The sequence below is a fragment of the Mirounga angustirostris genome, unplaced genomic scaffold (genome assembly GCF_029215605.1).
Source record: "Mirounga angustirostris isolate CCGP_5_RB_7025 unplaced genomic scaffold, mMirAng1.0.hap1 SCAF_4, whole genome shotgun sequence".
NCBI classification, from domain to species: Eukaryota; Metazoa; Chordata; class Mammalia; order Carnivora; family Phocidae; genus Mirounga; species Mirounga angustirostris.
The window spans coordinates 120,626,767-120,648,892 of NW_026991712.1; the positions used below are offsets into that span (position 1 = coordinate 120,626,767).

General features: G+C 32.6%; 1 protein-coding gene across 3 annotated transcripts in view; it reads right to left on the minus strand.

Moving 5' to 3' along the window:
* Nucleotides 1-22,126, minus strand: part of PRKACB (protein kinase cAMP-activated catalytic subunit beta) — a 119,996-nt gene that overhangs the window by 48,415 nt on the left and 49,455 nt on the right. The window contains exon 1 of one of the 3 annotated variants that reach the window (XM_045897315.3): nucleotides 18,230-18,509. The exons of the other annotated variants lie outside the window; for them this stretch is intronic. Coding sequence (XP_045753271.1) covers nucleotides 18,230-18,413 — 184 coding nt within the window. The 5' untranslated portion in view covers nucleotides 18,414-18,509. Of the gene's footprint in view, nucleotides 1-18,229; nucleotides 18,510-22,126 lie in introns of those variants that run through there. 3 annotated transcript variants of the gene reach the window in all.

The window sequence follows — 22,126 nt, forward strand, 5'->3', positions numbered from 1 at the left end:
GAATAATATGTAGTATAGTATGGCCAGAACAGAATTTTATGAGAGAGATGCAGATAAATAAAGCCAAAAAGGTAGGTCATTGATCTTACATACTTTACTTTAAGGAATTTAACCTTTACCTTAGAGACAATAAGGAATAACTGAAAGTTTTCTTGTTTGGTTATGAAATGGGCATATTGGCACTTAAAAAATGGCAGCATGTTAAATGAATGGTCTAGAGGGATATAAAACTGGAAGCTTAGAGGCTGATGAAGCAATTACTAGAATAGGACTGAGAATATATGGAATGCCTAATCTTTAGCATTCCCAGTGTTAATATGACTAGAGAAAATTGAGTGATTTCTGAGGCATTTCTGATATAGAATCAATAAAAATTAATGACTGAGTGCCTGCCTGGGGTGGGGTTAAAAACAAGTTAGGAATTACTATAAGGTTTCTGTTTTAAATTCCTACATGGGCACTGGGATCATCAACAGAAATCAGAATCAATGAAAAAGGAGTAGATTTGGGATGGAAAGAGAAAATTCACATTTGAGCTGAATGTTCAGGTAACAACTGAAGATGTGGGCATGGATGAGATCATTCGGAGAGAATATAGCATTAAGAGAGGGCCAAAGATAGATTCTCAGAGAAACCTAACACTTAATAGGCAGGAAGGAGAAAAAGAGTAGCTTTTTAACTAGAAAAATACCACATGCATATAAATACCACATGTACAGCTATAAACTCAGATAAAAAGGACTAGCATTTGTTTATTTTAATAAATAAAATGACACTTCATCTGTGATTTCCCACATTTCGAAATGGCTAAGGCTTGTAACCACTCTGACAGGAGTAAAATTAGTTGAAATTGGACAATACTGAAAAAGTCAGAATGTCTAATTGTGACTACTAAGATTCCTGTGGTAGAAAGGGCTATAAGGACAAGCCAATATGATCAAGTATATCAAATATTATCTGAATAATCCATACATTCTTCAAAGAGAAATAAAGGAATAGAAAAGCAGCAACAATTTTCTCAGCTAAAACCAATATATCCAACTGTAAAACCTCTAGAACACCACAGTGGTTACCTAAAAATTCTGTTTTAAACCAAACTTTCAAGGAGAAAACACTCATTGGCCAGAGTCAAAGAAATCTAATATTTTAAGTATGATAACCAGGTATATTCAATTTTGATATCCATAGAAATCCTAAGGAATGTTAACATGTTGATTTTGTAGTATTAGCCCAAATTTAAAACACTAGATCAGAAGGATCTATCTACTAACAGGAAAATAACAATAACAATTCTTAGTATCTTCCATATAAAAATGTCCTTTAATGTCTAATATCATTTTATAAACAAAACCTAACAGTGTTGAAGAGGCTTATGGTATATGGCAACAGGATAAAAAAAATATTTATTGGCAGTAATGAGGTGATCTCCAATTATGGAAGAAAAGGTACATCTATTTTGAATTCTATCATTATATAGCAAAAATACAACTCTCTCAGGTTCTGAATTCCAATTCCAAATCCTTTAGGTGTAAATTATAGACTGTTACACATTATAAGAAAAACAATATAACATTTCTCTTAAAAATGTATCAGATTCAAAGGTTAACTTACAAACATCCTCCTTTTTAGTTAAGCAAAAAGATGCTAATGAATTATGCTCTAAGCAAGTATTTCTCACTCTAACAACAGGATATCTATTTTTAGCTACAGGTTTGGCTTAAAGTGAACAGCTTTTACCCTATGATAAACTGCAGTATATACTGTAGTATATTTTCTCAAAAAACATTTTTGGAAATGTTTCAAAAAAAAAAGCCATATGATAAAAACAAAAAAGGAAACTAATCACAAAAGTACGTATTCTAACAAATTATTTCCCCCAAAACAGTATCTCTGAAAAATTTTAACAAAGCTTCCAAAACCAAAATGTACATATTTATTTCATCATTAAATCTTTATTTCTCAATGAAGTGTAGTTAAAAGCAACCAATACAATTAATCAACAAAATTCTGGCAGCATCTTATTTAAGATTAATATTTTGAAAATATTATCAAAAAGAAGCTAACAAAAATTAATATTAGAATGACAAGCCAATAAATGGGAAGTTTAATTATCTTCAGGATCAGATACTAAAAAGAAATTCCTCTCTTATCATGGTGGGTCTTTAAAATACTAATTTGTAACACAATATCAACAGTATTTAATGAATACAATAAATCAAACCATAAAGAGAATTAGAAACTGATTACTGATATTGACTATTAATACTGGTTTTACTTGTTCACGGTTCTCAATGGATTTTAAAAGCAAATTACTATAATGCCAAAATGCAAAAGCATCAACAGAAAATGTAATTCACTATAGCTCTGGCTTTACAATTTCCCCTTTAGAAAATATTTTTTCCTCTTATAGTTAAATATTTTTTAAAAACATATAGCTGCAGAGGCTCAGAGAGCATACTTACCACTCATGATGAAAACCAACCTTTCCAAAACATATTGCTCAAAACAACAATCCAACAGCAAAGGGAGTTATGCTAATCTCTAGAGGTAGACGAACCGATGGTGTAAACACATACACTGGAACATGCAGCACACAGAAAATGAAAATAGCTTTCTTTTGTTTAAAAAAGAAAAACCCCTAGAAGCAAAGCATAACTGCCCAGCATGAGATATCACTAGTAAACATGAGATTAATGACAAAGATGTGTATAACTAGATTTAATTTCTTTCAAGCTGGTTATTGTAGCCTCCTTCATATACCACTAGAACAACTCAAAATGGCAGGGAGAAAATGTTCAAACCAGGATGTATAAGATGTTCTCAATTATATCAGCATGAGTTGTTACCACGGCAACATTAGACCAGAATTATCGGTTCACTTGTAACCAAGGAGTAGCTTTTCTAAAGCTTTAATCAAGCAAGACAAATAAAATATCTTTTTATTTTAGAGCCACATGATTTAAAAATTACCACGTTTCTTAAATTTAAGCACTTATCTACCCTTTTTACATCTTTCAAAGATACAAAAAAATTGCTGTTTTCTTCAAATACTCACACAATCCCATGTTGAACCTGGCAAGGAACAGACAGCAGAATGATTGCACCTAAACGTCTTTCAATTACACCAGCTCTTACTGCTAGCTGTGGACCTCACTGATATTAAAATGCTCTGTGCTGTTGCTAGTGACTATTGGCGATGAATCTTATTGCCCAGATCGCTGATAGCTTTCATTTTTCATGAGCCAGAAAGCTATACTGCAGCACAAATGTTAACCATTTAAACATTCTGTATTATGGAAGAAACAAAATACAACACTATATATTTCTTCATTTATAAAGCAGAATCATAAAATAATTTATTTATAAACTTCCATTAAATTCAGCATTACAAAGAGCGTCAGATGCCACTTATGTGGTTTTCAAAAGAGAATAATATACAAAAAGTTACTGGAGATTGTTGTTGAAATGTATAATTCCTTACATCAAAAAGGATGAAGATGACAGATTGTGTAGCAAGGTAGGCAGACTGGATAACATGGGGAACAGACTATTTTGATTCCCAGACACCAAATTTTGTACCAAAATGGTACAAAGGATTGATAGAATAGTACCTAGTTAAGTTTGGAACTTCAGCAAGTGAACTTGCTATTTTGAAAGTTGCCAGGTGAGATAGGACTTCTGGTGATGGGGGAATGAGTTGAGTCAGCAAATCTTTTCTCTGAGAAACAACTATGAAGCTGAACAAAATTGTCAAAAACAACAATTTGATGGTTCTGGAAATCTAGCAATCACAAACAATAAATTGCAAAGCCCATATTCATGAAATACTGCTAAACTTTGTGTAAGAACAGTGGGAGTCTGTGGTGGTCTTGCTTGGTGCTGCTCCTGTTCCCTTAACAGCTCAGTCAGTGAAGTATTTCTATCAGGTGGGGCTGGCCATGACAACCAGCAGCGTTGCTGCCAGAGGGGGCTGATGTGATATACAGAGGAGGCCAAAAAAATAAAAAAATGAAATAAATGAAAAATAGCCCACACATGATGTTGTCAATAAAAAAAGCAGACTATAGGAAATGAATAGGGCAAGTGTCCAGCTTTGCTAGACTAAAGTTGTGGCCCTTGGTAGGGGTGAGCAGCAGCCTGGTAGTCTAGCAAGAAATTTAACACAGAAAATGGAAATGAGAGAGTCAAAGTGGACCTAAATAAGCTCTTCACATATCCCTGGCTAACTACAAAGCTATTCCCATAAGGGAGACCCAAGAGGGCCCTACAGAGAGTTAAAGCTGGTACAGACTTGAAAACTGCCTGAACACTGAAATGTACCCTTCAACCACAAACAGCTTCATCAGCACAGACTTGCTCAAAGTGTTTGAGCACAACCTCTGATCAATCACTGAATAACAACTAAGTGACATAGACACAGGGTAATCCCTAGCAGAGAAATCAGCAGCCAGACACCATGGGGGACAGACCATACATTAAGGCCAAAAAAGCTATTAAAAATAAATAAAAACAACCAGGGAAGAAAAAATAATCAGAATCCAGAACTGCTACAAAAATACCATTTAAAAAATAGATTTTTTTGACAAAAATATTATATAATCCAATAATGAAAGGCAGTCAATAGAAAATGTCTCTGAATAGGCCAAGATATAGGATTTAGCAGACAAAAGACTTTAAAACAGCTATTATAAATATATCAATGAATAAAAGGAAATGTTTAAAGAATTAAAGGAAAATGTAATGGCAATGATATAATAATAAGTTTCAATACAGAAAGAGAAACTATTTTTTTAATTTTATTTTATTACATTATGTTAATCATCATACATTACATCATTAGTTTTTGATGTAATGTTCCATGATTCATTGTTGGCGTATAACACCCAGTGCTCCATTCAATATGTGCCCTCATTAATACCCATCACCAGGCTAACCCATCCCCCTCCCCCCCTCCCCTCTAGAACCCTCAGTTTGTTTCTCAGAGTCCTAGTCTCTCATGGTTCGAAGAGAAACTATTTATAACATAAAAATTATAGACTTCGGAAGTACAATAACCAAAATTTACAAACTGACTACAAAGGCCCAAACAGAAGCTCTGAGGGCAAAGACTGAATCAGTGAAGGTGAAGATAGATCAATACAAATATCCAGACTGAAAAATACAGAGAACAAAAGACGGAGAAAAATGAACAGAACCTCACAAACCTGTGGGATATCAAGGGTAGCAACATACATGTATAGGAATCCTAGAAAGAGAGGAGAAAGACAAAGGGCAAAGAAAAAATATTTGAAGAAATACTGGTTGAAAATCCAATTGGATGGAAAACACTACCCCACAGATCCAGAAGTTCAAATAATACTAACTAGAATAAACACAAAGAGATCTATACCCAGGCACATTGTACTCAAATTTTTGAAAGCAAAAGACAAAGAGAAAATCTTAAAAGCAGCAAGAGAAAAATGACTAATCATGTACAAGGAAAAAGGAATAGGATTGATTACCAGAAATAGGGAGCTTAGAAGACAGTGGAAAGATATATTCAGAGTGCTAAGAGAAAAAAGAAACCTGTTCACAAAAATTTTCTATCCAAAACATTATTCTCCAAAAACAAAGGAAGACATTCCCAAATAAATAACAGCTGAGAATGTTTGTTGCAAGCAGAAATACTTAAGAATGTCCTTCAGGCTGAAAGGAAATGACACTAGACAATACTCAAATTGACAGGAAGAAATGAAGAATACTGGAAATAGTGAAAATATATGTAAAAGACTTTAAAAATACATACTTTTCTGTCTTCTCTTAATTTCTTTAAAGGACTTAAAGTGTATGAAATTGCAATGCTGGGTTTACAAAAATATACATGTAATATATGTGAAAATACCCCAGAAGAAATGGAGCTATATTGGATCAAAACAGCTATATTTTACCAGAATTAAGTCGGTATCATCCTGAAGTAGATTGTGATAAGATAAAATGGACATTATAACCCCTAAATCAAACATAAAGAAAATATATTTTAAAAATTTAGTTAAAAAACAAAGAATAATTAAAATGGCACCTAATAAATACTTGTTTAACACTAAAGATGTAAAAGACAAAAATAACAACAAAAACTATAAGACATAGAAAACAATTAGCATAATGGAAGGTGGAAATCCAACCATATCAATGTGAATGGAATAAAGACAGATGAAAAGGCAGAAATTATCAGACTGGATTAAAAAAAAAGCAAGGTCCAACTATATACTATCTACAAAAGCCAGATTTAAAGATATAAATAGGTTGAAAGGAAAAGGAAAAGAAAAAGATATACCATGCAAAAAGTAACCATAAGACAGCTGGAGTACCTAAATCAGTATCAGACAAAATGAACTTTAAGAGAAAAAATAGTACTTCAGACAAAAAAGGACATTTCATAATGATAAAAGGGCCAATACATCTGAGAAATTTAACAATTAGAAATGTATATGCACTGAACAAAACAGCCCCCAAAATACTAAAACAAAAATGGCAGAATTGAAAGAACTAGATTATTCAGCAATTAGAGCTGAAGATTTCAATATTCCCTGCTCAATAATTCATGGAAAAACTAGACAGATAGTCAGCAAAGATACAGGAAACTTGAATAATACCATAAAAATTTGACATTTATAAAACACAGTACCTAACATCATCAAAATACATAGTGTTTTCAAGCACAAATGGGAATTTCTACATTAAGCATTAGCTAAATGTTATATTAATCTGAAAGGACAAAAATCATTCAAAATATGTTCTCTGATTACAGCAAAATTAAATTAGAAATCAACAACAGAAAATTTGGAAATCCCCAAATATTTGGATTTAAATCACAAAGAAATCTAAAGGACAATTAGAAAATGTTTGCACTGAATATAAAAACACCTACAAGAAATCAACATTTTATGAAATGCAGACAAAGCAGAGCTTAGAGGGAAATCTGTAGATTTAAACACCAAATTAGAAAAGAAGAAAAGTCTCAAGTAATCTAAGCTTTTTCCACCTTAAGAGACTCAAGAAAGAAGATCAAATTAAACCAAAACCAAACAGCAGATCAGAGCAAAATTCAATGAAATAGAAAATAGAAAAACAACAGAGAAAATGAGTAAGACCAAAAGCCTTACTGATAAACCTCAAGCTAGACTGATGAAACATTAAAATTCATAAAACATAATAAAACCAGACAAAATAGAGATGATACTAATTACCCAAATGAAAAATGAAAAAACAACATCATCACTGACACTAGAGAAATTTAAAAAATTATAAGGGAATACTATAAACAACTTTATCTTGATTATATAACTTAGATGAACTGGACAAATTCATAGAAAGACACAAGTTACTGAAACTAACTCAAGAAGAAATAGAAAATCTGAAAAGACCTATGAACAAATTAAAATGTTGAATTAGTAATTAAAATTTTTCCCACAAAGAAAAGCTCATGTCCATACGGTTTCACTGGGGGATTCTATGAAACATCCAAAGATATAATATCAATTCTACATAAACTTTTTCAGAATATAGAGGAGGATGTGACACTTCCCAATTTATTCTATGTCTGATACCAAAGCTAGACAAAGCTAGACAAAGATCGAAAGAAAATTACAGACTAATATCCATCAAAATGCAAATATCTTTATCAAAATATTAACAAACCTAATCCAACAGTATATAAAAAGGATTATATACCATAACCATGTAGGATTTATACCAGGAATGCAAGGTTGGTTCAAACTGAAAATCAATTAATGAAATATGCTGTATTAATAAAATAAAAGATAAAACCACATAATCATCTGAATACATGAGGAAGAAGCATTCCATAAAATTCAACACCTGTGATAAAAGCTTTCAACAAACTAGGACTAGGAGGGAACTTCATCTAGCTGATAAAGGGCGTGTGTGTGTATGGGGGGAGAGGGTACTCTGTAGCTTACATCATATATAATGGTGAAAGATGGAATGTTTTCCCCCTAAGACTGGGAATAAGACAAGGATGTCAGCACTCACCACTTCTATGCAATTTTGTATTAGAAGTTCTAGCCAGTGCAATGAGGTAAGAAAAAAGGCAGATAGACTGATAATTTTTATTTGCAGATGACTTGACTATATGTAGAAAATTCTAAGGAATCTACAAAGAAACTACCAGAACTAATAAATGAGTTTATTAACATCATAGGATGTAAGATTAATAGACAAAAATCAATAACATTTTAATATACTAGGAACAAACAACCCAAACATAAAAAAGAAACCACTCCATTCACAACAGTATTAATAGAAATAAAATATTTAAAAATCAATTTTAACAAGACTTCTTCACTAAAAAATAGGAAACACTATAGAAATTAAAGAACATCTACAAATTGGAGAAATATTTCATCTTCATGGATTACAACACTCAATATTGTTAAAATAGCAATTCTTTACAAATTAATCTACAGATTCAGTACAATCTCTATGAAAATCCCAGCAGATTTTTTTTTAAGAAACGATAGCTGATGCTAAAATTTGGATTAAGAAAGTGCAGTAAAAATTGGATAGCCATATGAAGGGGGGGAGAAAAGGACTTCACTCCATACCTCACATCATATACAAAAACCACTAAAAAAATGGATTTCTAGATGAAAGCAGAGAATAAAAGTCTTCATTGTCTTGGGTTAGATAATGATTTGATTTGGCACCAAAAGCACAATCTATAAAGGAAAAAAAATGATAAATTGTACTTCATTAAAAATCACAAACTTTTACTCTTCAAAGACATCATTTAAGAAAATAAGCCACAGACTGAGAGAAAATATTTGCAAATAATGTATTTGGTAAAGTACTTGTGTTCAGAATATATAAAGAACTCTTAAGACTTGATGATAAGTGGGGCGCCTGGGTGGCTCAGTCGTTAAGCGTCTGCCTTTGGCTCAGGTCATGATCCCAGGGTCCTGGGATCGAGCCCTACATCGGGCTTCCTGCTCTGCGGGAAGCCTGCTTCTCCCTCTCCCACTCCCCCTGCTTGTGTTCCCTCTCTCGCTGTGTCTCTCTCTGTCAAATAAATAAATAAAATCTTAAAAAAAAAAAAAAAGACTTGATGATAAGGCAAAAATCCGGGCGCCTGGGTGGCTCAGTTGGTTAAGCGACTGCCTTTGGCTCAGGTCATGATCCTGGAGTCCTGGCATCGAGTCCCGCATTGGGCTCCCTGCTCGGCAGGGAGCCTGCTTCTCCCTCTGACCCTCCCCCCTCTCATGCGCTCTCTCTCTCTCATTCTGTCTCAAATAAATAAATAAAATCTTTAAAAAAAAAAAAAGAAGGCAAAAATCCTCAATTTTGGAGGTGGGCAAAATATTTGAAAATATGTTTCTCCAAAGAAGATACACAAATGGCTTATAAGAACTTGTGAAAATATGCTCAACATCATCAATCATTAGGGAAATATAAACTGAAACCATAATGAAATACCAATTCACATATAACAGAATGGTTATAATCAAAAAGACTGATGATATTAAGTATTAAAAAGAATGTGAAGAAACTAACCCTCATACATTGCTGCTGGCAATGTAAAGGGGTAAAGCCACTTAAAACAATTTGGAAGTTTCAAAAGAATAAACATAAACTTAGCATATGACCCAGCAATTCTACTCCTAGACATCTACTTAAGAGAACTGGAAGCATTTGTCCACTCAGTCTTGTATGCAAATGTTTATAGCAACATTATCCAAATAACCCAAAACAGGAAACAATCTTAATGTTCATCAATTGCTGAATGGATAAACTAAATGTATTATATCCATACAGCATGCTATAATTCAGCAATAAAATTATTGATCTATAACATGAATAAACATCAAAAACATTATTTTAAGTGCAAGAAGCCAGAATAGATTACATGTTGTATAATTCTATTTATATAAAACATCCAGAAAAGGAAATCTGTAGGTCCAGAAAACAGGTCAGGGTCTGTCTGTGGTTGAGGTGAAAGTGGAGACTGATTGCCAAAGGATACAAAAGAACTTTCTCAAGTGATGGAAATATTCTAAAAATTAATTGTGGAGATGGCTGCACAATTCTATAAATTTATTAATAAACACTGAACTCTACACTTATAATGACTAGGTTTTATGGTACATAAGTCATACTTCATTTTTTAAAAAGTTGTCAGAGCTCCTGGGTGGCTCAGTTAAGTGCCCAACTCTCGATTTTGGCTCAGGTCACAGTCTCAGGGTTGTGATATTGAGCCCCATGTCCTATCAGGCTCCACGCTCAGTGGGGAGTCTGCTTAAGATTCTTTCCCTCTTTCTCCTTCTGCCCCTCCCCATGCTCGCAAGGGTGCATGTGTGTACTCTTTCTCTCTCTCTCTACAAATAAATCTAAAAAAAAAAAAAAGTTGTCAAGTGCTCTTCTATGTAAGTAGAGACAGTTGACTGAAGCAGATCTTCTTTGCTCTAGGAAGAATCACTTCAGTGGACAACTTAATTACGTAAATATAAGGCTGGTAGGCATCCATTAGTTTGGGGGAATGATCTAACAAAAACCCTTTGGAGCTAGTAAAAGCTGTTCCTTCCCAATACCTAATGGTAAACAAAACTAATTAAAGGGAAGGAGGTAAGTAGATTTGTATTAAAAATAAAACAGGGATCCTGAAAGGGAGGGATTAAAACTAGACCCCATTCTTTTTTTTTTTTTTGACCCCATTCTTTCTAAGGTTCAGAATTACCAGAATTTCTTCCATGAATTTTAGTGATAGTATCTGTGGCCCATGAGTAGGCACACTAAAGAAGCTTTATCAAAGAGTAAAGGAGAATCTGAGTTGGTGATTTAGGGTCCACATTAGAGGCACTATAGGCCAAATTTAAGTGCCTACAGGGGCCATATAGGCAAAGCAACAGAGTAAAGGCCAGAGTAAATCACACAGTATAAACCCCGATTAAAGAGGATATTCATTCAGTGCCCATTTATTCGTAAGTGGGAATAAGAGACCACTGAAATCAACTTTTCTAATGGTTCAAGGATATGAAAGTCCAATATTAGTATGAAATCTTTTGTTTTAAAATCATTATTTTATATTTTTATATAAAATAATGGTATCAAATTCAATTATTTAAAAAATACTATGAGGACCAAACAAAACTTACCTGTGAGCTACATTTGAGTTACAGACAACCAGTTTGCTATCCCTGGACAAGATGTTCAAGAGAGGAAGGCTGATTTTGATACAGTGGGGGAAGGGCTAAAAGATAACCTTGTCATAATTCAACCTGGCATGGAAGTCAGGATCATGAAGCATGTAAGTATAAATTAAGGAAACTAAATCCTGTGATATATCCCTTGGATAAGCACAACACTGGAAAGGGTGGTCACCCTCCTGTTAAGAACCACTAAGGTCTCCACAAGGATCAGTGTCATCACATCAAGAGCAAGGATACATCAAATTCCTTGGGACCAGTTTTAAACCATGAAACTATGGAGCAGTAGCAAAATCAAATGAAGCTAAAAATGAGACCACTAGCTTATATACTAATCAAAATACTCATCTCTTTTTTCATCTATGCTTTGAAAAGAAGATTAGCCTCTCTGTAATGAGTGAACTGTCAAAAGTTTAGCAATATGTGAAGGGGGCTGGAAGGAGACACCAAGAAAAGAGCTACTTAGCAGTCCTGCTAACATGAACAGATGAGTGCAAGTGATTAATCTAAATATTTAAAAGATGAAACCTTATTTGTATCCTAAGTGGGCCATACTAGTTATACAACTAGTTAAAAGCTGAGTTAAAAACAGCCATTATTTTAGGACTTTGCAAGTAATAGTCAATCCTTCAGAGAATATATCACTCCAGTTTCGATTTATTAGCTCTTTTTTGGATGGCATCTTATTTTCAAAGTTCTCTTTCTAGCCTGTTGGTCTTCTTGGTCCTTATAATATGCATGCTGTCTCTGCATTAACAGGAAACCTCAGACACAAATCTTTGCTATAGGAGCCAGAGACCTGTTTTTCTTATACACATATAGAAAGATTTCACAGAATAGGTACTAAAAGCATGGGCTTTGGAGCCAGACTGCCTTTGTTCAAATTTCTTCCTTTGGATATGTTATCTTGAAGAAATTACTGTCCCTCAATGTGCTTTAGTCTCTTCATCTGTAAGATGTGAATGATAATAATACTTACCCTACTGGGTTTTTTAAAGGATTACATAAATGAATATATGCAATGTCCTTAGAACAATGTCTGACAGATAGTAAATAAATGTTTCATGTGATAATGTATATGACAGTATTCCACGCAGGGAATGTGGGAATGAAGGGGTAAGAGTCACTGCTATATTGCACAAGCAGAATTATGTGATATACTTTATAATATGACTGAATCTCCAACCCAACTAGATTATAGTCTGTTGATTACCAAGGGACATCTAATGATAATGGTCTATATTCAGTAACTAAAACATGTCTCTCAGACCATTTGCTACTAATAATTGATCAATTTTGAAAAGTGGATAATTCTGATAAACACTAATAATAAAGGAGAAAATAAAGCATGTTTGATGTATCAGAAAATTATATGAGGGAATTTAAACATCTTCTCTGAATACTGAAACAAATTTAACTCCAAAAGGATATATTACTTATATACCCGGGGTGCAAATTAATTTAATGCAAAAGCCTTAAAATAGTCATAACAGTTCTCTAAATTTGTCCTATAAAATATAAAAATAATATGTACAATGATTTACCTACAAGGATATTTGTCACAGCATTTTTTTATATAATAGCAAAAATTAAAAACAATCTAGATGGCCAGTGATCAGTTAAATAAATTGTGGTACATCTTTAAAATATAATACAAAACAGCCATCTTAAAAGATATTGTGGAACAACTCTTTATGATGAGCAAAAATGTAATGAGACACTGTGTACTAAAAGATCCAAATTTAGGGGCTGGTGGAAATTCGTTTATCTATGCAAAAAGTAGTCTATATAAACAAAAGATATCTATAAGACTATATATATAAAGGTTGTTGGCAGTGGTTATCTTTTGGTGGAATTGTGTGATTTTTTACATTTTTCTTTGTTCTTTTCTAAGGTTTGCAAATTTTCTCCAATGAAGACATATTATTTGGTAATCAGATTAAAATATTAGTAGGGAAAAAGTGCTTCTCTAACTTTAATGTGCATATGAATCAGCTGGGTAATTCTGTTAAAATGAAAATACTGACTCAGGTTTGATAGTGCCTGAGAGTCTTTCTTTCTTTTTTTTTAAAGACTTTATTTATTTATTTGTCAGAGAGAGAGAGAGAGCAAGAGCAGGGGGAGCAGTAGGGAGAGGGAGAAGCAGATTCCCTCCTGAGCAGGGAGCCCGATGTGGGACTCAATCCAGGACCCTGGGATCATGACCTGAGCCAAAGGCAGACACTTAACTGAGTGAGCCACCCAAGCATCCTGAGTCTTCCTTTGTTAACAGGCTCCCAGATGATGCTAATGCTGTTGGACTGGGAACACACTTTGAGTAGCAAGACACTACCTAGAATATATACTTAATCTTTTTTCTCTAACCATGTAGTATGGCTATTCTTGCAAAACACAAGCAAATAGAAGCTACTCTTTATGTTATTACACTTGATATACTACTTGGCATTGCTAAGTAGCCCAAGGAAACATTTTCTAATTTTAAATTATTTAATTTTCCAATTAGTTTAGTATAAGTTCTGCTGATTATTCAAATTCTTATAAGCAATCATGATAAAAATACACAGATAACACTGAAGAGTTTAGTGCCTCTGGAATGTGGTATTCTCCATGCTCAGGTCAGCATTTTACTGCTTTTGGTTAATGACCATAAGCCTTTGAAATAAATTGCAAAGATCATAATAGAACAAATTAGAGAATGCTTGTTAGTATAAGACCATAGTGATATTTAACAGCAATCTAACAAACAACTCAGTGTTTATTGAGAACTATGCTGGCAATGCCAAAAATAAATTGACAAATTTATGTCCTCTAGGAGTTCAAAGTCAAATAGGGGAGATATGTAACTTAAGGACTAATGTAATATAACTTTAAATCTATAAAATAAGCCATAACTGAAGTGAGCATAAAATGATAGGAGAACATAGGAAGAGATTATGAACTCTAATGGAATGAAAAACAGGAAAAGAATGCTTTGGTGATTTTGTTAGAGATAATATTTGAGCAGAGTCTGAAAGTACGAGCATATCTCACCACTGGTAGAAGAAAGGAAAAGGAATTCCAGGTAGAAGAAACATCTTAAATGAGCACTGTTATTGTAAAGGGAATCCAGTGTCTGACTATTCATTTGCCATGGTCATGCAGTGACCAAAAGTCTTAGTTGTAATTACCTGCCCAGCTCAAATAAAAAATCTTTAGTATCCAAATACATTTCCTTGCAGAATAAGAAAGTTAACTTTTCCTTTATTATGCTAGTTAAAATTCTTTAGGCCCTTTTAACAAAGACTGCATATATATTATTTTCCGCTTTAAAAAACTGGATTAGCTCCCCATTGTCTTTTAGAATGTAGTTCAAAATTCTGAATATATAATAGATTTCAAAGATCAGATCTACAGACTACCTTTCTAGACAATATCTTACTATGTCTTTTAAGTAAATCCTAAATTTTCATATATTTGTGTATGTTATTTTCTTATAATAAAATAACCTTTTCTTCCTTTCCTGAGTCTCAAAATTCAATTCATTCTTTATATTCTTGAAGGTCCCATCTCCCCTTAATGTTAATTTCTTCTTACACTAAGCTCCCACAGTAAACATATTTTTAAGTAACCATTTCACTATATCTTAAATATTATGTTGTTTGTTATGTTTGCTCTTCCTATTCCTGTTTTTGAGGGTAAGAACTAGATCTTACTTTTCCCAGAGACCATTTATAGATTATGATACGTAAATTCTCAAAAAATTTGCCAAATGACTAAAAATGGATTACTACCAAGAAGCTTATGGAATAGCTGCTGATGGAAAAAGCAGATAAAAGGATAATGTGGGTGGTCTTCTAGGATAGAAGTTACAATGAAAAAAAAAAGGAAGTTAAAATCACACAGATTCAGTGGTCTAAGAAATATACATGAAGGGGTACCTGGGTGGCTCAGTTGGTTAAGTGTCTGACTCCTGATTTCGATTCATGACATGATCTCAGGGTCGTGAGATCCAGCCCCACATTGGGTTCCACACTCAGTACGGAGTCTGCGTGAGATTTCTCTCTCTCTCTCCCTCTCCCTCTCCCTAGCCCTCTCTAAAATAAATAAATAAATCTTTAAGAAAAAAAAAAAAAGAAACATGAATTGTCTTAAAGACTGTATGAGCTTTGGAAAGGTAAAACTGACTAGATAAAGAGGTCTGATAACCCACGTTAGCTATCTAATTCTACCTGAAGAAATCCATATACAAAATTGCTTATTTGTTTAATATGGTATTTAAATCTAAAATTCACTCATATGGATTTGTATCTACCAGAAAAATAGCCTGTCAATTCATGGGAAAGGAGAATAAGAAAAGTGTTTGATGGTATTCACCTATTCAGTCCTTAAAATGTTATTAGACATTCATTAAGTGTATAAAGTCCAAGATTTAAAATGTGAAAACTTCAATCAAGTTCAGCACTGTATAATTTGATACACCATTTATGATCAAAGGAAGATTTAAAAGCTAACCATAATACACTTGCTACAAAGAGAATTCAATGAATGTCAATACTCCTGTTCATTCTAAGTCAGAACAAAAAGCAGAATTCCTCCATGTTTTTCTTTTGAACTTCTTGTACTTACATGTAGATGGAATCAGCTGTTAAATATTTATGTTATCAAACAGGAACTCCTGTTACTTAATTTAATAATAAAAGATGAAACACAGTTAAGGTACCTGGAAATTACTATGTGGCTTTTATTCTGTATTTCTTCCTATATTTACTACCACTAGAGAAGAAACTTGGATTAAAACTTGTTACATTTTATAAATGCCTAAATTGGTAATTAATCTTTACTCAATAGTTCACAAATCTAATTTTTAAAAAATTACATGTATTTTCTGTGCTTACTTGATTTCTTAAAATAGCACTTTTGGATCAAGCATATTCAGAGTGTTTATTATCAGGAGATAGCACATTCCTTTTTCTTGTCAAACAAGTCATGCAAGTAGAATGCTTTAAAGTAGCTTTGAAGAATGTGATTTTCATAAAAAATTCATATAGTCAAAATTCCTTCTATAACTCACTCTATAAATGATAATCTGTGTTTTCATCACAAAAATAAACCTTGAAATTTTGAAATGACAGGATTCCTCTGTTTCTGTTGTATCAGTGTTTTCTCCTCTACAGCAACACATTCCATACTATAGTAGAAAAACTAGAGCTTGTATTTACTATACTCATTATTATGTATAGAAAATTATTGTGTCTTTTGATATTTTTGGGGTGTGAAAGAGAAAAGAGAGTAGAATACTTGATTAATGAACATTCAGCTACTCTAAGTATTTCTTGTATCATGTCCATTATTTGCAGGGCTATAAGTTCTGCACCTAATTTTACTTGTGTTACAAGTGTACTATTTATTTTATTTATCACAATAAAGAAAAATGTTAACAGTATTTTATCAGCCTCTTTTTTCTAAAAGAAATCATGCTCATGATGTTATCTTCAATTTCTAGGTTTTAAAATGTGTTTCAGAAAACATCACAGGCCCCATATATTTTTTAAAATGGTTTAAAAATGACAGTATAGTTCAAACATAACTTTTAATTATTACGGGCCTGTGATAAATTCATTCATTTGAGATACACTTACTAAACAAATACTATTTGGAGGAGTAGGTACTAGTGAAACAGAAACTAATTCAGTACTGTCCTCATTCTTCATTGAATGCTTAATTAAAAGGTCTTCAAAATGCATGAAAAACATTCCAAAGGGACCTAGGAGAATGCAATTTAACAGAACAGGACAAGTGGAATGAATAACAAACTTCTGTTGTATGGCTAATTTTAGTAATGTAGTATTATTTCCAATATTTAATAGTTCATTAACTTGAAGATATTTGAGATTCCTCATCTATCAATCTGCTTTACAGTAAGGATTAATTATAAACAATCAAAACCTTTTAGTAAGAAAAATTTTAACAATATATGTGTTCTTTACTTTCTCCTTAAAACAGCTCGAAGAAGGTAAAAAAAATTCTGATGCAGTAAATAAATAATTCAAATAAACTTCTATAGAACCATGAAGGTACTGTAAAAACCAAGGAATAAATTTTGTAAACCATTCTTGGTTTGTTTTGTTTTTTAAACTGAGTTTTAAACTGCTATGGAATATATAAACAGAAAAAGGCAAAACCTAGTGCTATTTGATTATCAAACACATCAAAAAGGGCAAAGGTACCAAGGGTAATTCTATTGTTCTTTAGTCACAATGACAAAAATACCTTGGGGAGGGTCCAAGGTGAGATGTGGAATGGAGGCACTGGTATTGTTTATATGTGAAATTTATCTTTTAAAGTGCACGTCACCAAAAATGGTTACATGTCACCATTTTAGCAAAGCAGCAAGTCCAAACATTTTAACATGCCTGGAAAGAATGTGATGTATGCATAAACAACTTTTTCCTCCTTTACCGTAACTATAAATAACAAAAAATATAATTATAAAAGCTTTTGATATTTATAATGTTATAAAAATAAGATTTCACATAGAGTAATTACACTATGCCTTCATGTTAGAAATCCTGCTTGTAAAAAAACTGAAGTAACTTTCACACAGGTGTTTAAAAATAAAAAATGGTAAACATAATAGAACTTTAATTATAAATTCAAGAGTCTTCTGCCCTTTTAAATTTTAAGGCTTATAAATCCAAAAATTTTTTAAAAAAATAAAATGAAATTTGTTTCTAAAATTTAGACTTTTCACTTTTATATAAGAACAAAAAATTAAAACAAACAGTAATATACACTAGAAATGATGTAAGAATTCTGTAGAAAATTTCCTACTGATATGTGACTTAATGGTCACGTAAAACAAAACAATGAACTACATGATTCAGTTCAACTTATAATCAAGTTTTTGTGGAATTTTGCAACTTCATCCTGCAAAATGTCCTTGTATAAATCATAAAAAGACAAACAAAACATTGTTCTTTATGCTTGATTCTAAAATTCCAATTAGTATTTTAGCTTCTAGTTAAAATGTATCATTAAAAAAAAAAACTTACTTGATCTGTCCCATAAAGCAGTATGTTCAGAGAAATGAAGGCTGTCATTTTCCAGAGCAGTTTTCTGGTCATGTGCAGTACTTTTAGAATGTCTATGAAATAATCGGCTAGCAAAACCTTCCAATTTCTGAAGAGCAGTTGTACCTGTATACTGGTTACAGGGTAGTTCTTTATAAGCTGCCATTCATATGCATTTACACTTTACTTAAAGTAACTGAAAATATTTCCAGAAGGAGCTCAACAAGTTCTTACACAGAAGCTAAGAGCTATGCATGTGTCAAACTTCCTGTTTGCAGGGTATTCAAACCACTACTGCTGTTCTGTTTCCTGTTAATATAAAACAGTACATTACTGAGCCTTTCTTAGCAAACCCTTCATCTCAACTAGAGAGGGGGATTTTAAAGACTTGCAATATCAGCCTAAAAGGTTTTATGCTTAAGAGTGTTTAATATTAATGAGAACATTAAAGATAAGACTTTATAGATAAACTGAAAAAAACTTTTAAAAAAAGAAAACTAGTTGAACATGTATTACAACCGTATGCAAACAACTAAGGCCAAACCACTCTCCAAATAGTATGTTAAAAAGGCTGTGTTTTTTTCCAGGAAATCAGCTAATGTACAGATTTTATGAATCCTTATAAGCAGTTAACTTTTCACTGAAAACTTGTATAAAATGAATATTAAAAGCTCTTGCAAAACAACTTTATAACATTTTTTAACTAAGAAAAATCTGAACTAGCACTTAAAAAAAAGAACCGAATGTTGCTAACTCACTGACTTAAGTCTAAAATATACAGGAACTACAAAAACGTAGTATGTGAGTATTGCTTATCAAACTTACAATCTGCTGACAAGTGTCTATCAGCAGTACATAAAACACTCTGCCTACTTGTGCTCTCTGTCAAATAAATAAATAAAAAATCTTTTAAAAAATTTCTAAAATATGTAAAAAAGGAACAAAATATAAGATTTAAAGTTATATAAAATCAGCCACAGCAAAACATTTCAACTGAGAAAAAACTTCCTTCTAGTTTACTGAAACATGTTAATTTGTAAAACTTAACACTGAGCACTACTGCTTCCCTGATCCCTAACTTTAGGTCTGACTTGAAACAACTGTTTTGATTAAAAGTAAGTAAAATTGCCATTATCCATTTGAAGGAAAAAAGTAACCTGTGACATTTAATGATGATTTTGAGTACTTGCCTTCTGACACTAATTAAAGGATGAGAAATCTATATGCTTTTCTCCTTGGGAGAAAGAGGATCTACCTAAAAATATCTTAGTCCAGATTTCCTGCCAACTGCTTGACAAATAGAATAGGAACAATAATAATAAACAGAATAAATTGGAACAATAATATAATCAGTTTAGGACAACACACACACACACACACACAAAATGGACTTATGAATTTTTCCAAGTAACGGCTCTGTTATATACATTTTCTTTTGTGTAACAAAATTAGTATCAATGTAACCAAACAGGGAACAGTATCTATAATACTAAACTTTTAAAATTTGTAGCTTTCTGTGTAAATGTGTGTGTATAAGAATAGATAATTTTTTATTAACATCTGACAGTGCTTTACACAAAACAGACACTGAAAAAGTGTCTGCAGTCTTTAATAAACCTCTACAGAGCATGGAAGGACTATAGGGGCAGAAGTAGATGAAATTCCTTAATTCTCTGTCTTGCTTTCTTGACAGATATTCTATTAATTCTTGAGGCTCACTCCAAGTGTCACCTCTTCACTGAATTTTCCCACATATTTCCTGGAAAATAAATTGCTCTCTCCTTTCTCCACTGATTTAAACTTTTGTGTTAAAACTTGCTGTTTATAAATTTATGTCTCAAATTACATTACTTGCATTCATAAATGTAATGCATGTATTACATACTCAATAAATATGTCGAAGAAAGCATTCATTTTTAATAGATTAAAAGTCTAAGTAAAATAATCAAATATTTGAAAATGTTTTTAATTATGCAATGTCATTGAACTCTTTTTCTCTATATTCAGTTACTTAATTTTGTTCATTCTTTGGGTTTCATTTTTATAATGTGCAAATGTGGATTTCTAAAATTACTTGTTTTCCCTGCTTCCAGTCATTTTTTTCAATCACTCATCTCTGACACATTAACTTTCCCAAAATATTGCACTCATGGTATTCCCTTACCAAATGCATGAACTAATCCTAACATTTCAGCCCTACCATATTGATTTTTAACATGTTTAGCCAGGCATATTCAACGTTGCTTAAGCTTAGCACATATATTCCAGATTCCTAACTAGAACACTAAGATATTTAAAACAATGCATAAGGCTATTACAGAAAGTAAGTAGAAGAAAAAGGAGGAGGAGGAAGTAAGCCTCACTAGATGAGTGAAAACCCTACATTTGAAACCTGGACTTTTTTTTCCCCCCCAGTAAAACTGTTTCCATTTGTTACAAAGTTCTTATAGAAAGTAGAATCTTTAGTCTGCAGAGCAATGTTTCTATATATGGTAATGTGACCAGGAAGTTGTTGCTATGGAAGTACTTAAGTAACTTGATTTTTATTAAAAAGAACTCTACTGGCATCTACTGCTAGAAGGAAACAACTACAGCTTTTACTAAAACTATGAATTCTTTCCTTCATAATTGAAATTAATCTTAAGAAGTATATTGCTTGTTATTCATCCTGATGGTATTTAGAGAACTTTAATTTGTACTAAGATGTCTAGTCCTGTACTCCAAATTTGGTGTAATAGCATATTTTATACTCTATTAATAATTTAATTAAATAATCTATGATAATAAAACCAGAGTAATCAACTTTGAGATTATGAAGTCCTTATTATTCATTTTGCATTAATTTTTGAGATTGTAACAATTTTCAGGGTTGAATCTCCTGTGATTACCATAAGATACCACACAATACTGTTTTTTTTTTTCTTATATTTAGTAATGGTAGTGAAACCTTACATTTATTTACCAATGACTTTACAACATACAAAATGGGAGTTTCCACTGGCTCATCAGATCTTTACAAATGAAATAGGCAGGACAGGTGTTATTATCTCTACTTTAAGATGGGAAAATAAACTTAGAAACATTAAGTGACTTGCCCAAAGTCACTTAAGTCTTTTGGCTCCTAGATCAAAGCTCCTTTGTACTGCACAACAGTGATTAACAAAGGAAGTAAAGATTTTTTCAAATGCACTATTTTTCGAATAAGGATGGGGAGCAGTATTTTCCAAATAAGGATGGGGAAGTGGGGGGCACCTGGGTGGCTCAGTCGGTTAAGTGTCTGCCTTCGGCTCGTCAGTCATGATCTCAGGGTCCTGGGATCCAGCCCCACATCAGGCTCCCTGCCCACCAGATAGTCTGCTTCTCCCTCTCACTCTGTGCTCCCTCTCTCTGTCTCAAATAAACAAATAAAATTAAAAAAAAAAAAAAAAGGATGGGGAAGTGGGAATAAAAGAATAGCAGAAGGGTGGAATTAGTTCTTGGAAATACTGTTCAGAGTCTAAGAATCTGCTATTACAATGTTTCCATTCAGATGGTCGGTCACCTTATAGCCATGTGACTTCATTGTCTACCTTTAGATTCACAATCATGCCGAGGCCAAGAGTAACTATGTACTTTAGAGTTTCAAGGTTAAAGAAAAGAAAAACATGGAAGCATATTTGATACATAAATAATGTATTTGTTCCATGTAGAGGGCAAATAATATGACCATGACCCCTGCCTGCTATTCAAATAAAGTTTTTAGGGTAATGGTTTTGCCTTTCAAAAAATGTTTTAAATGGATTCATATCTTTTATAAATTCATATCTTTTAAGACTTGCTTCTTTCATTTAGCACAGTGTTAACAACTGAGGCTCATCCACATTGTGTTTCAATAGTTCA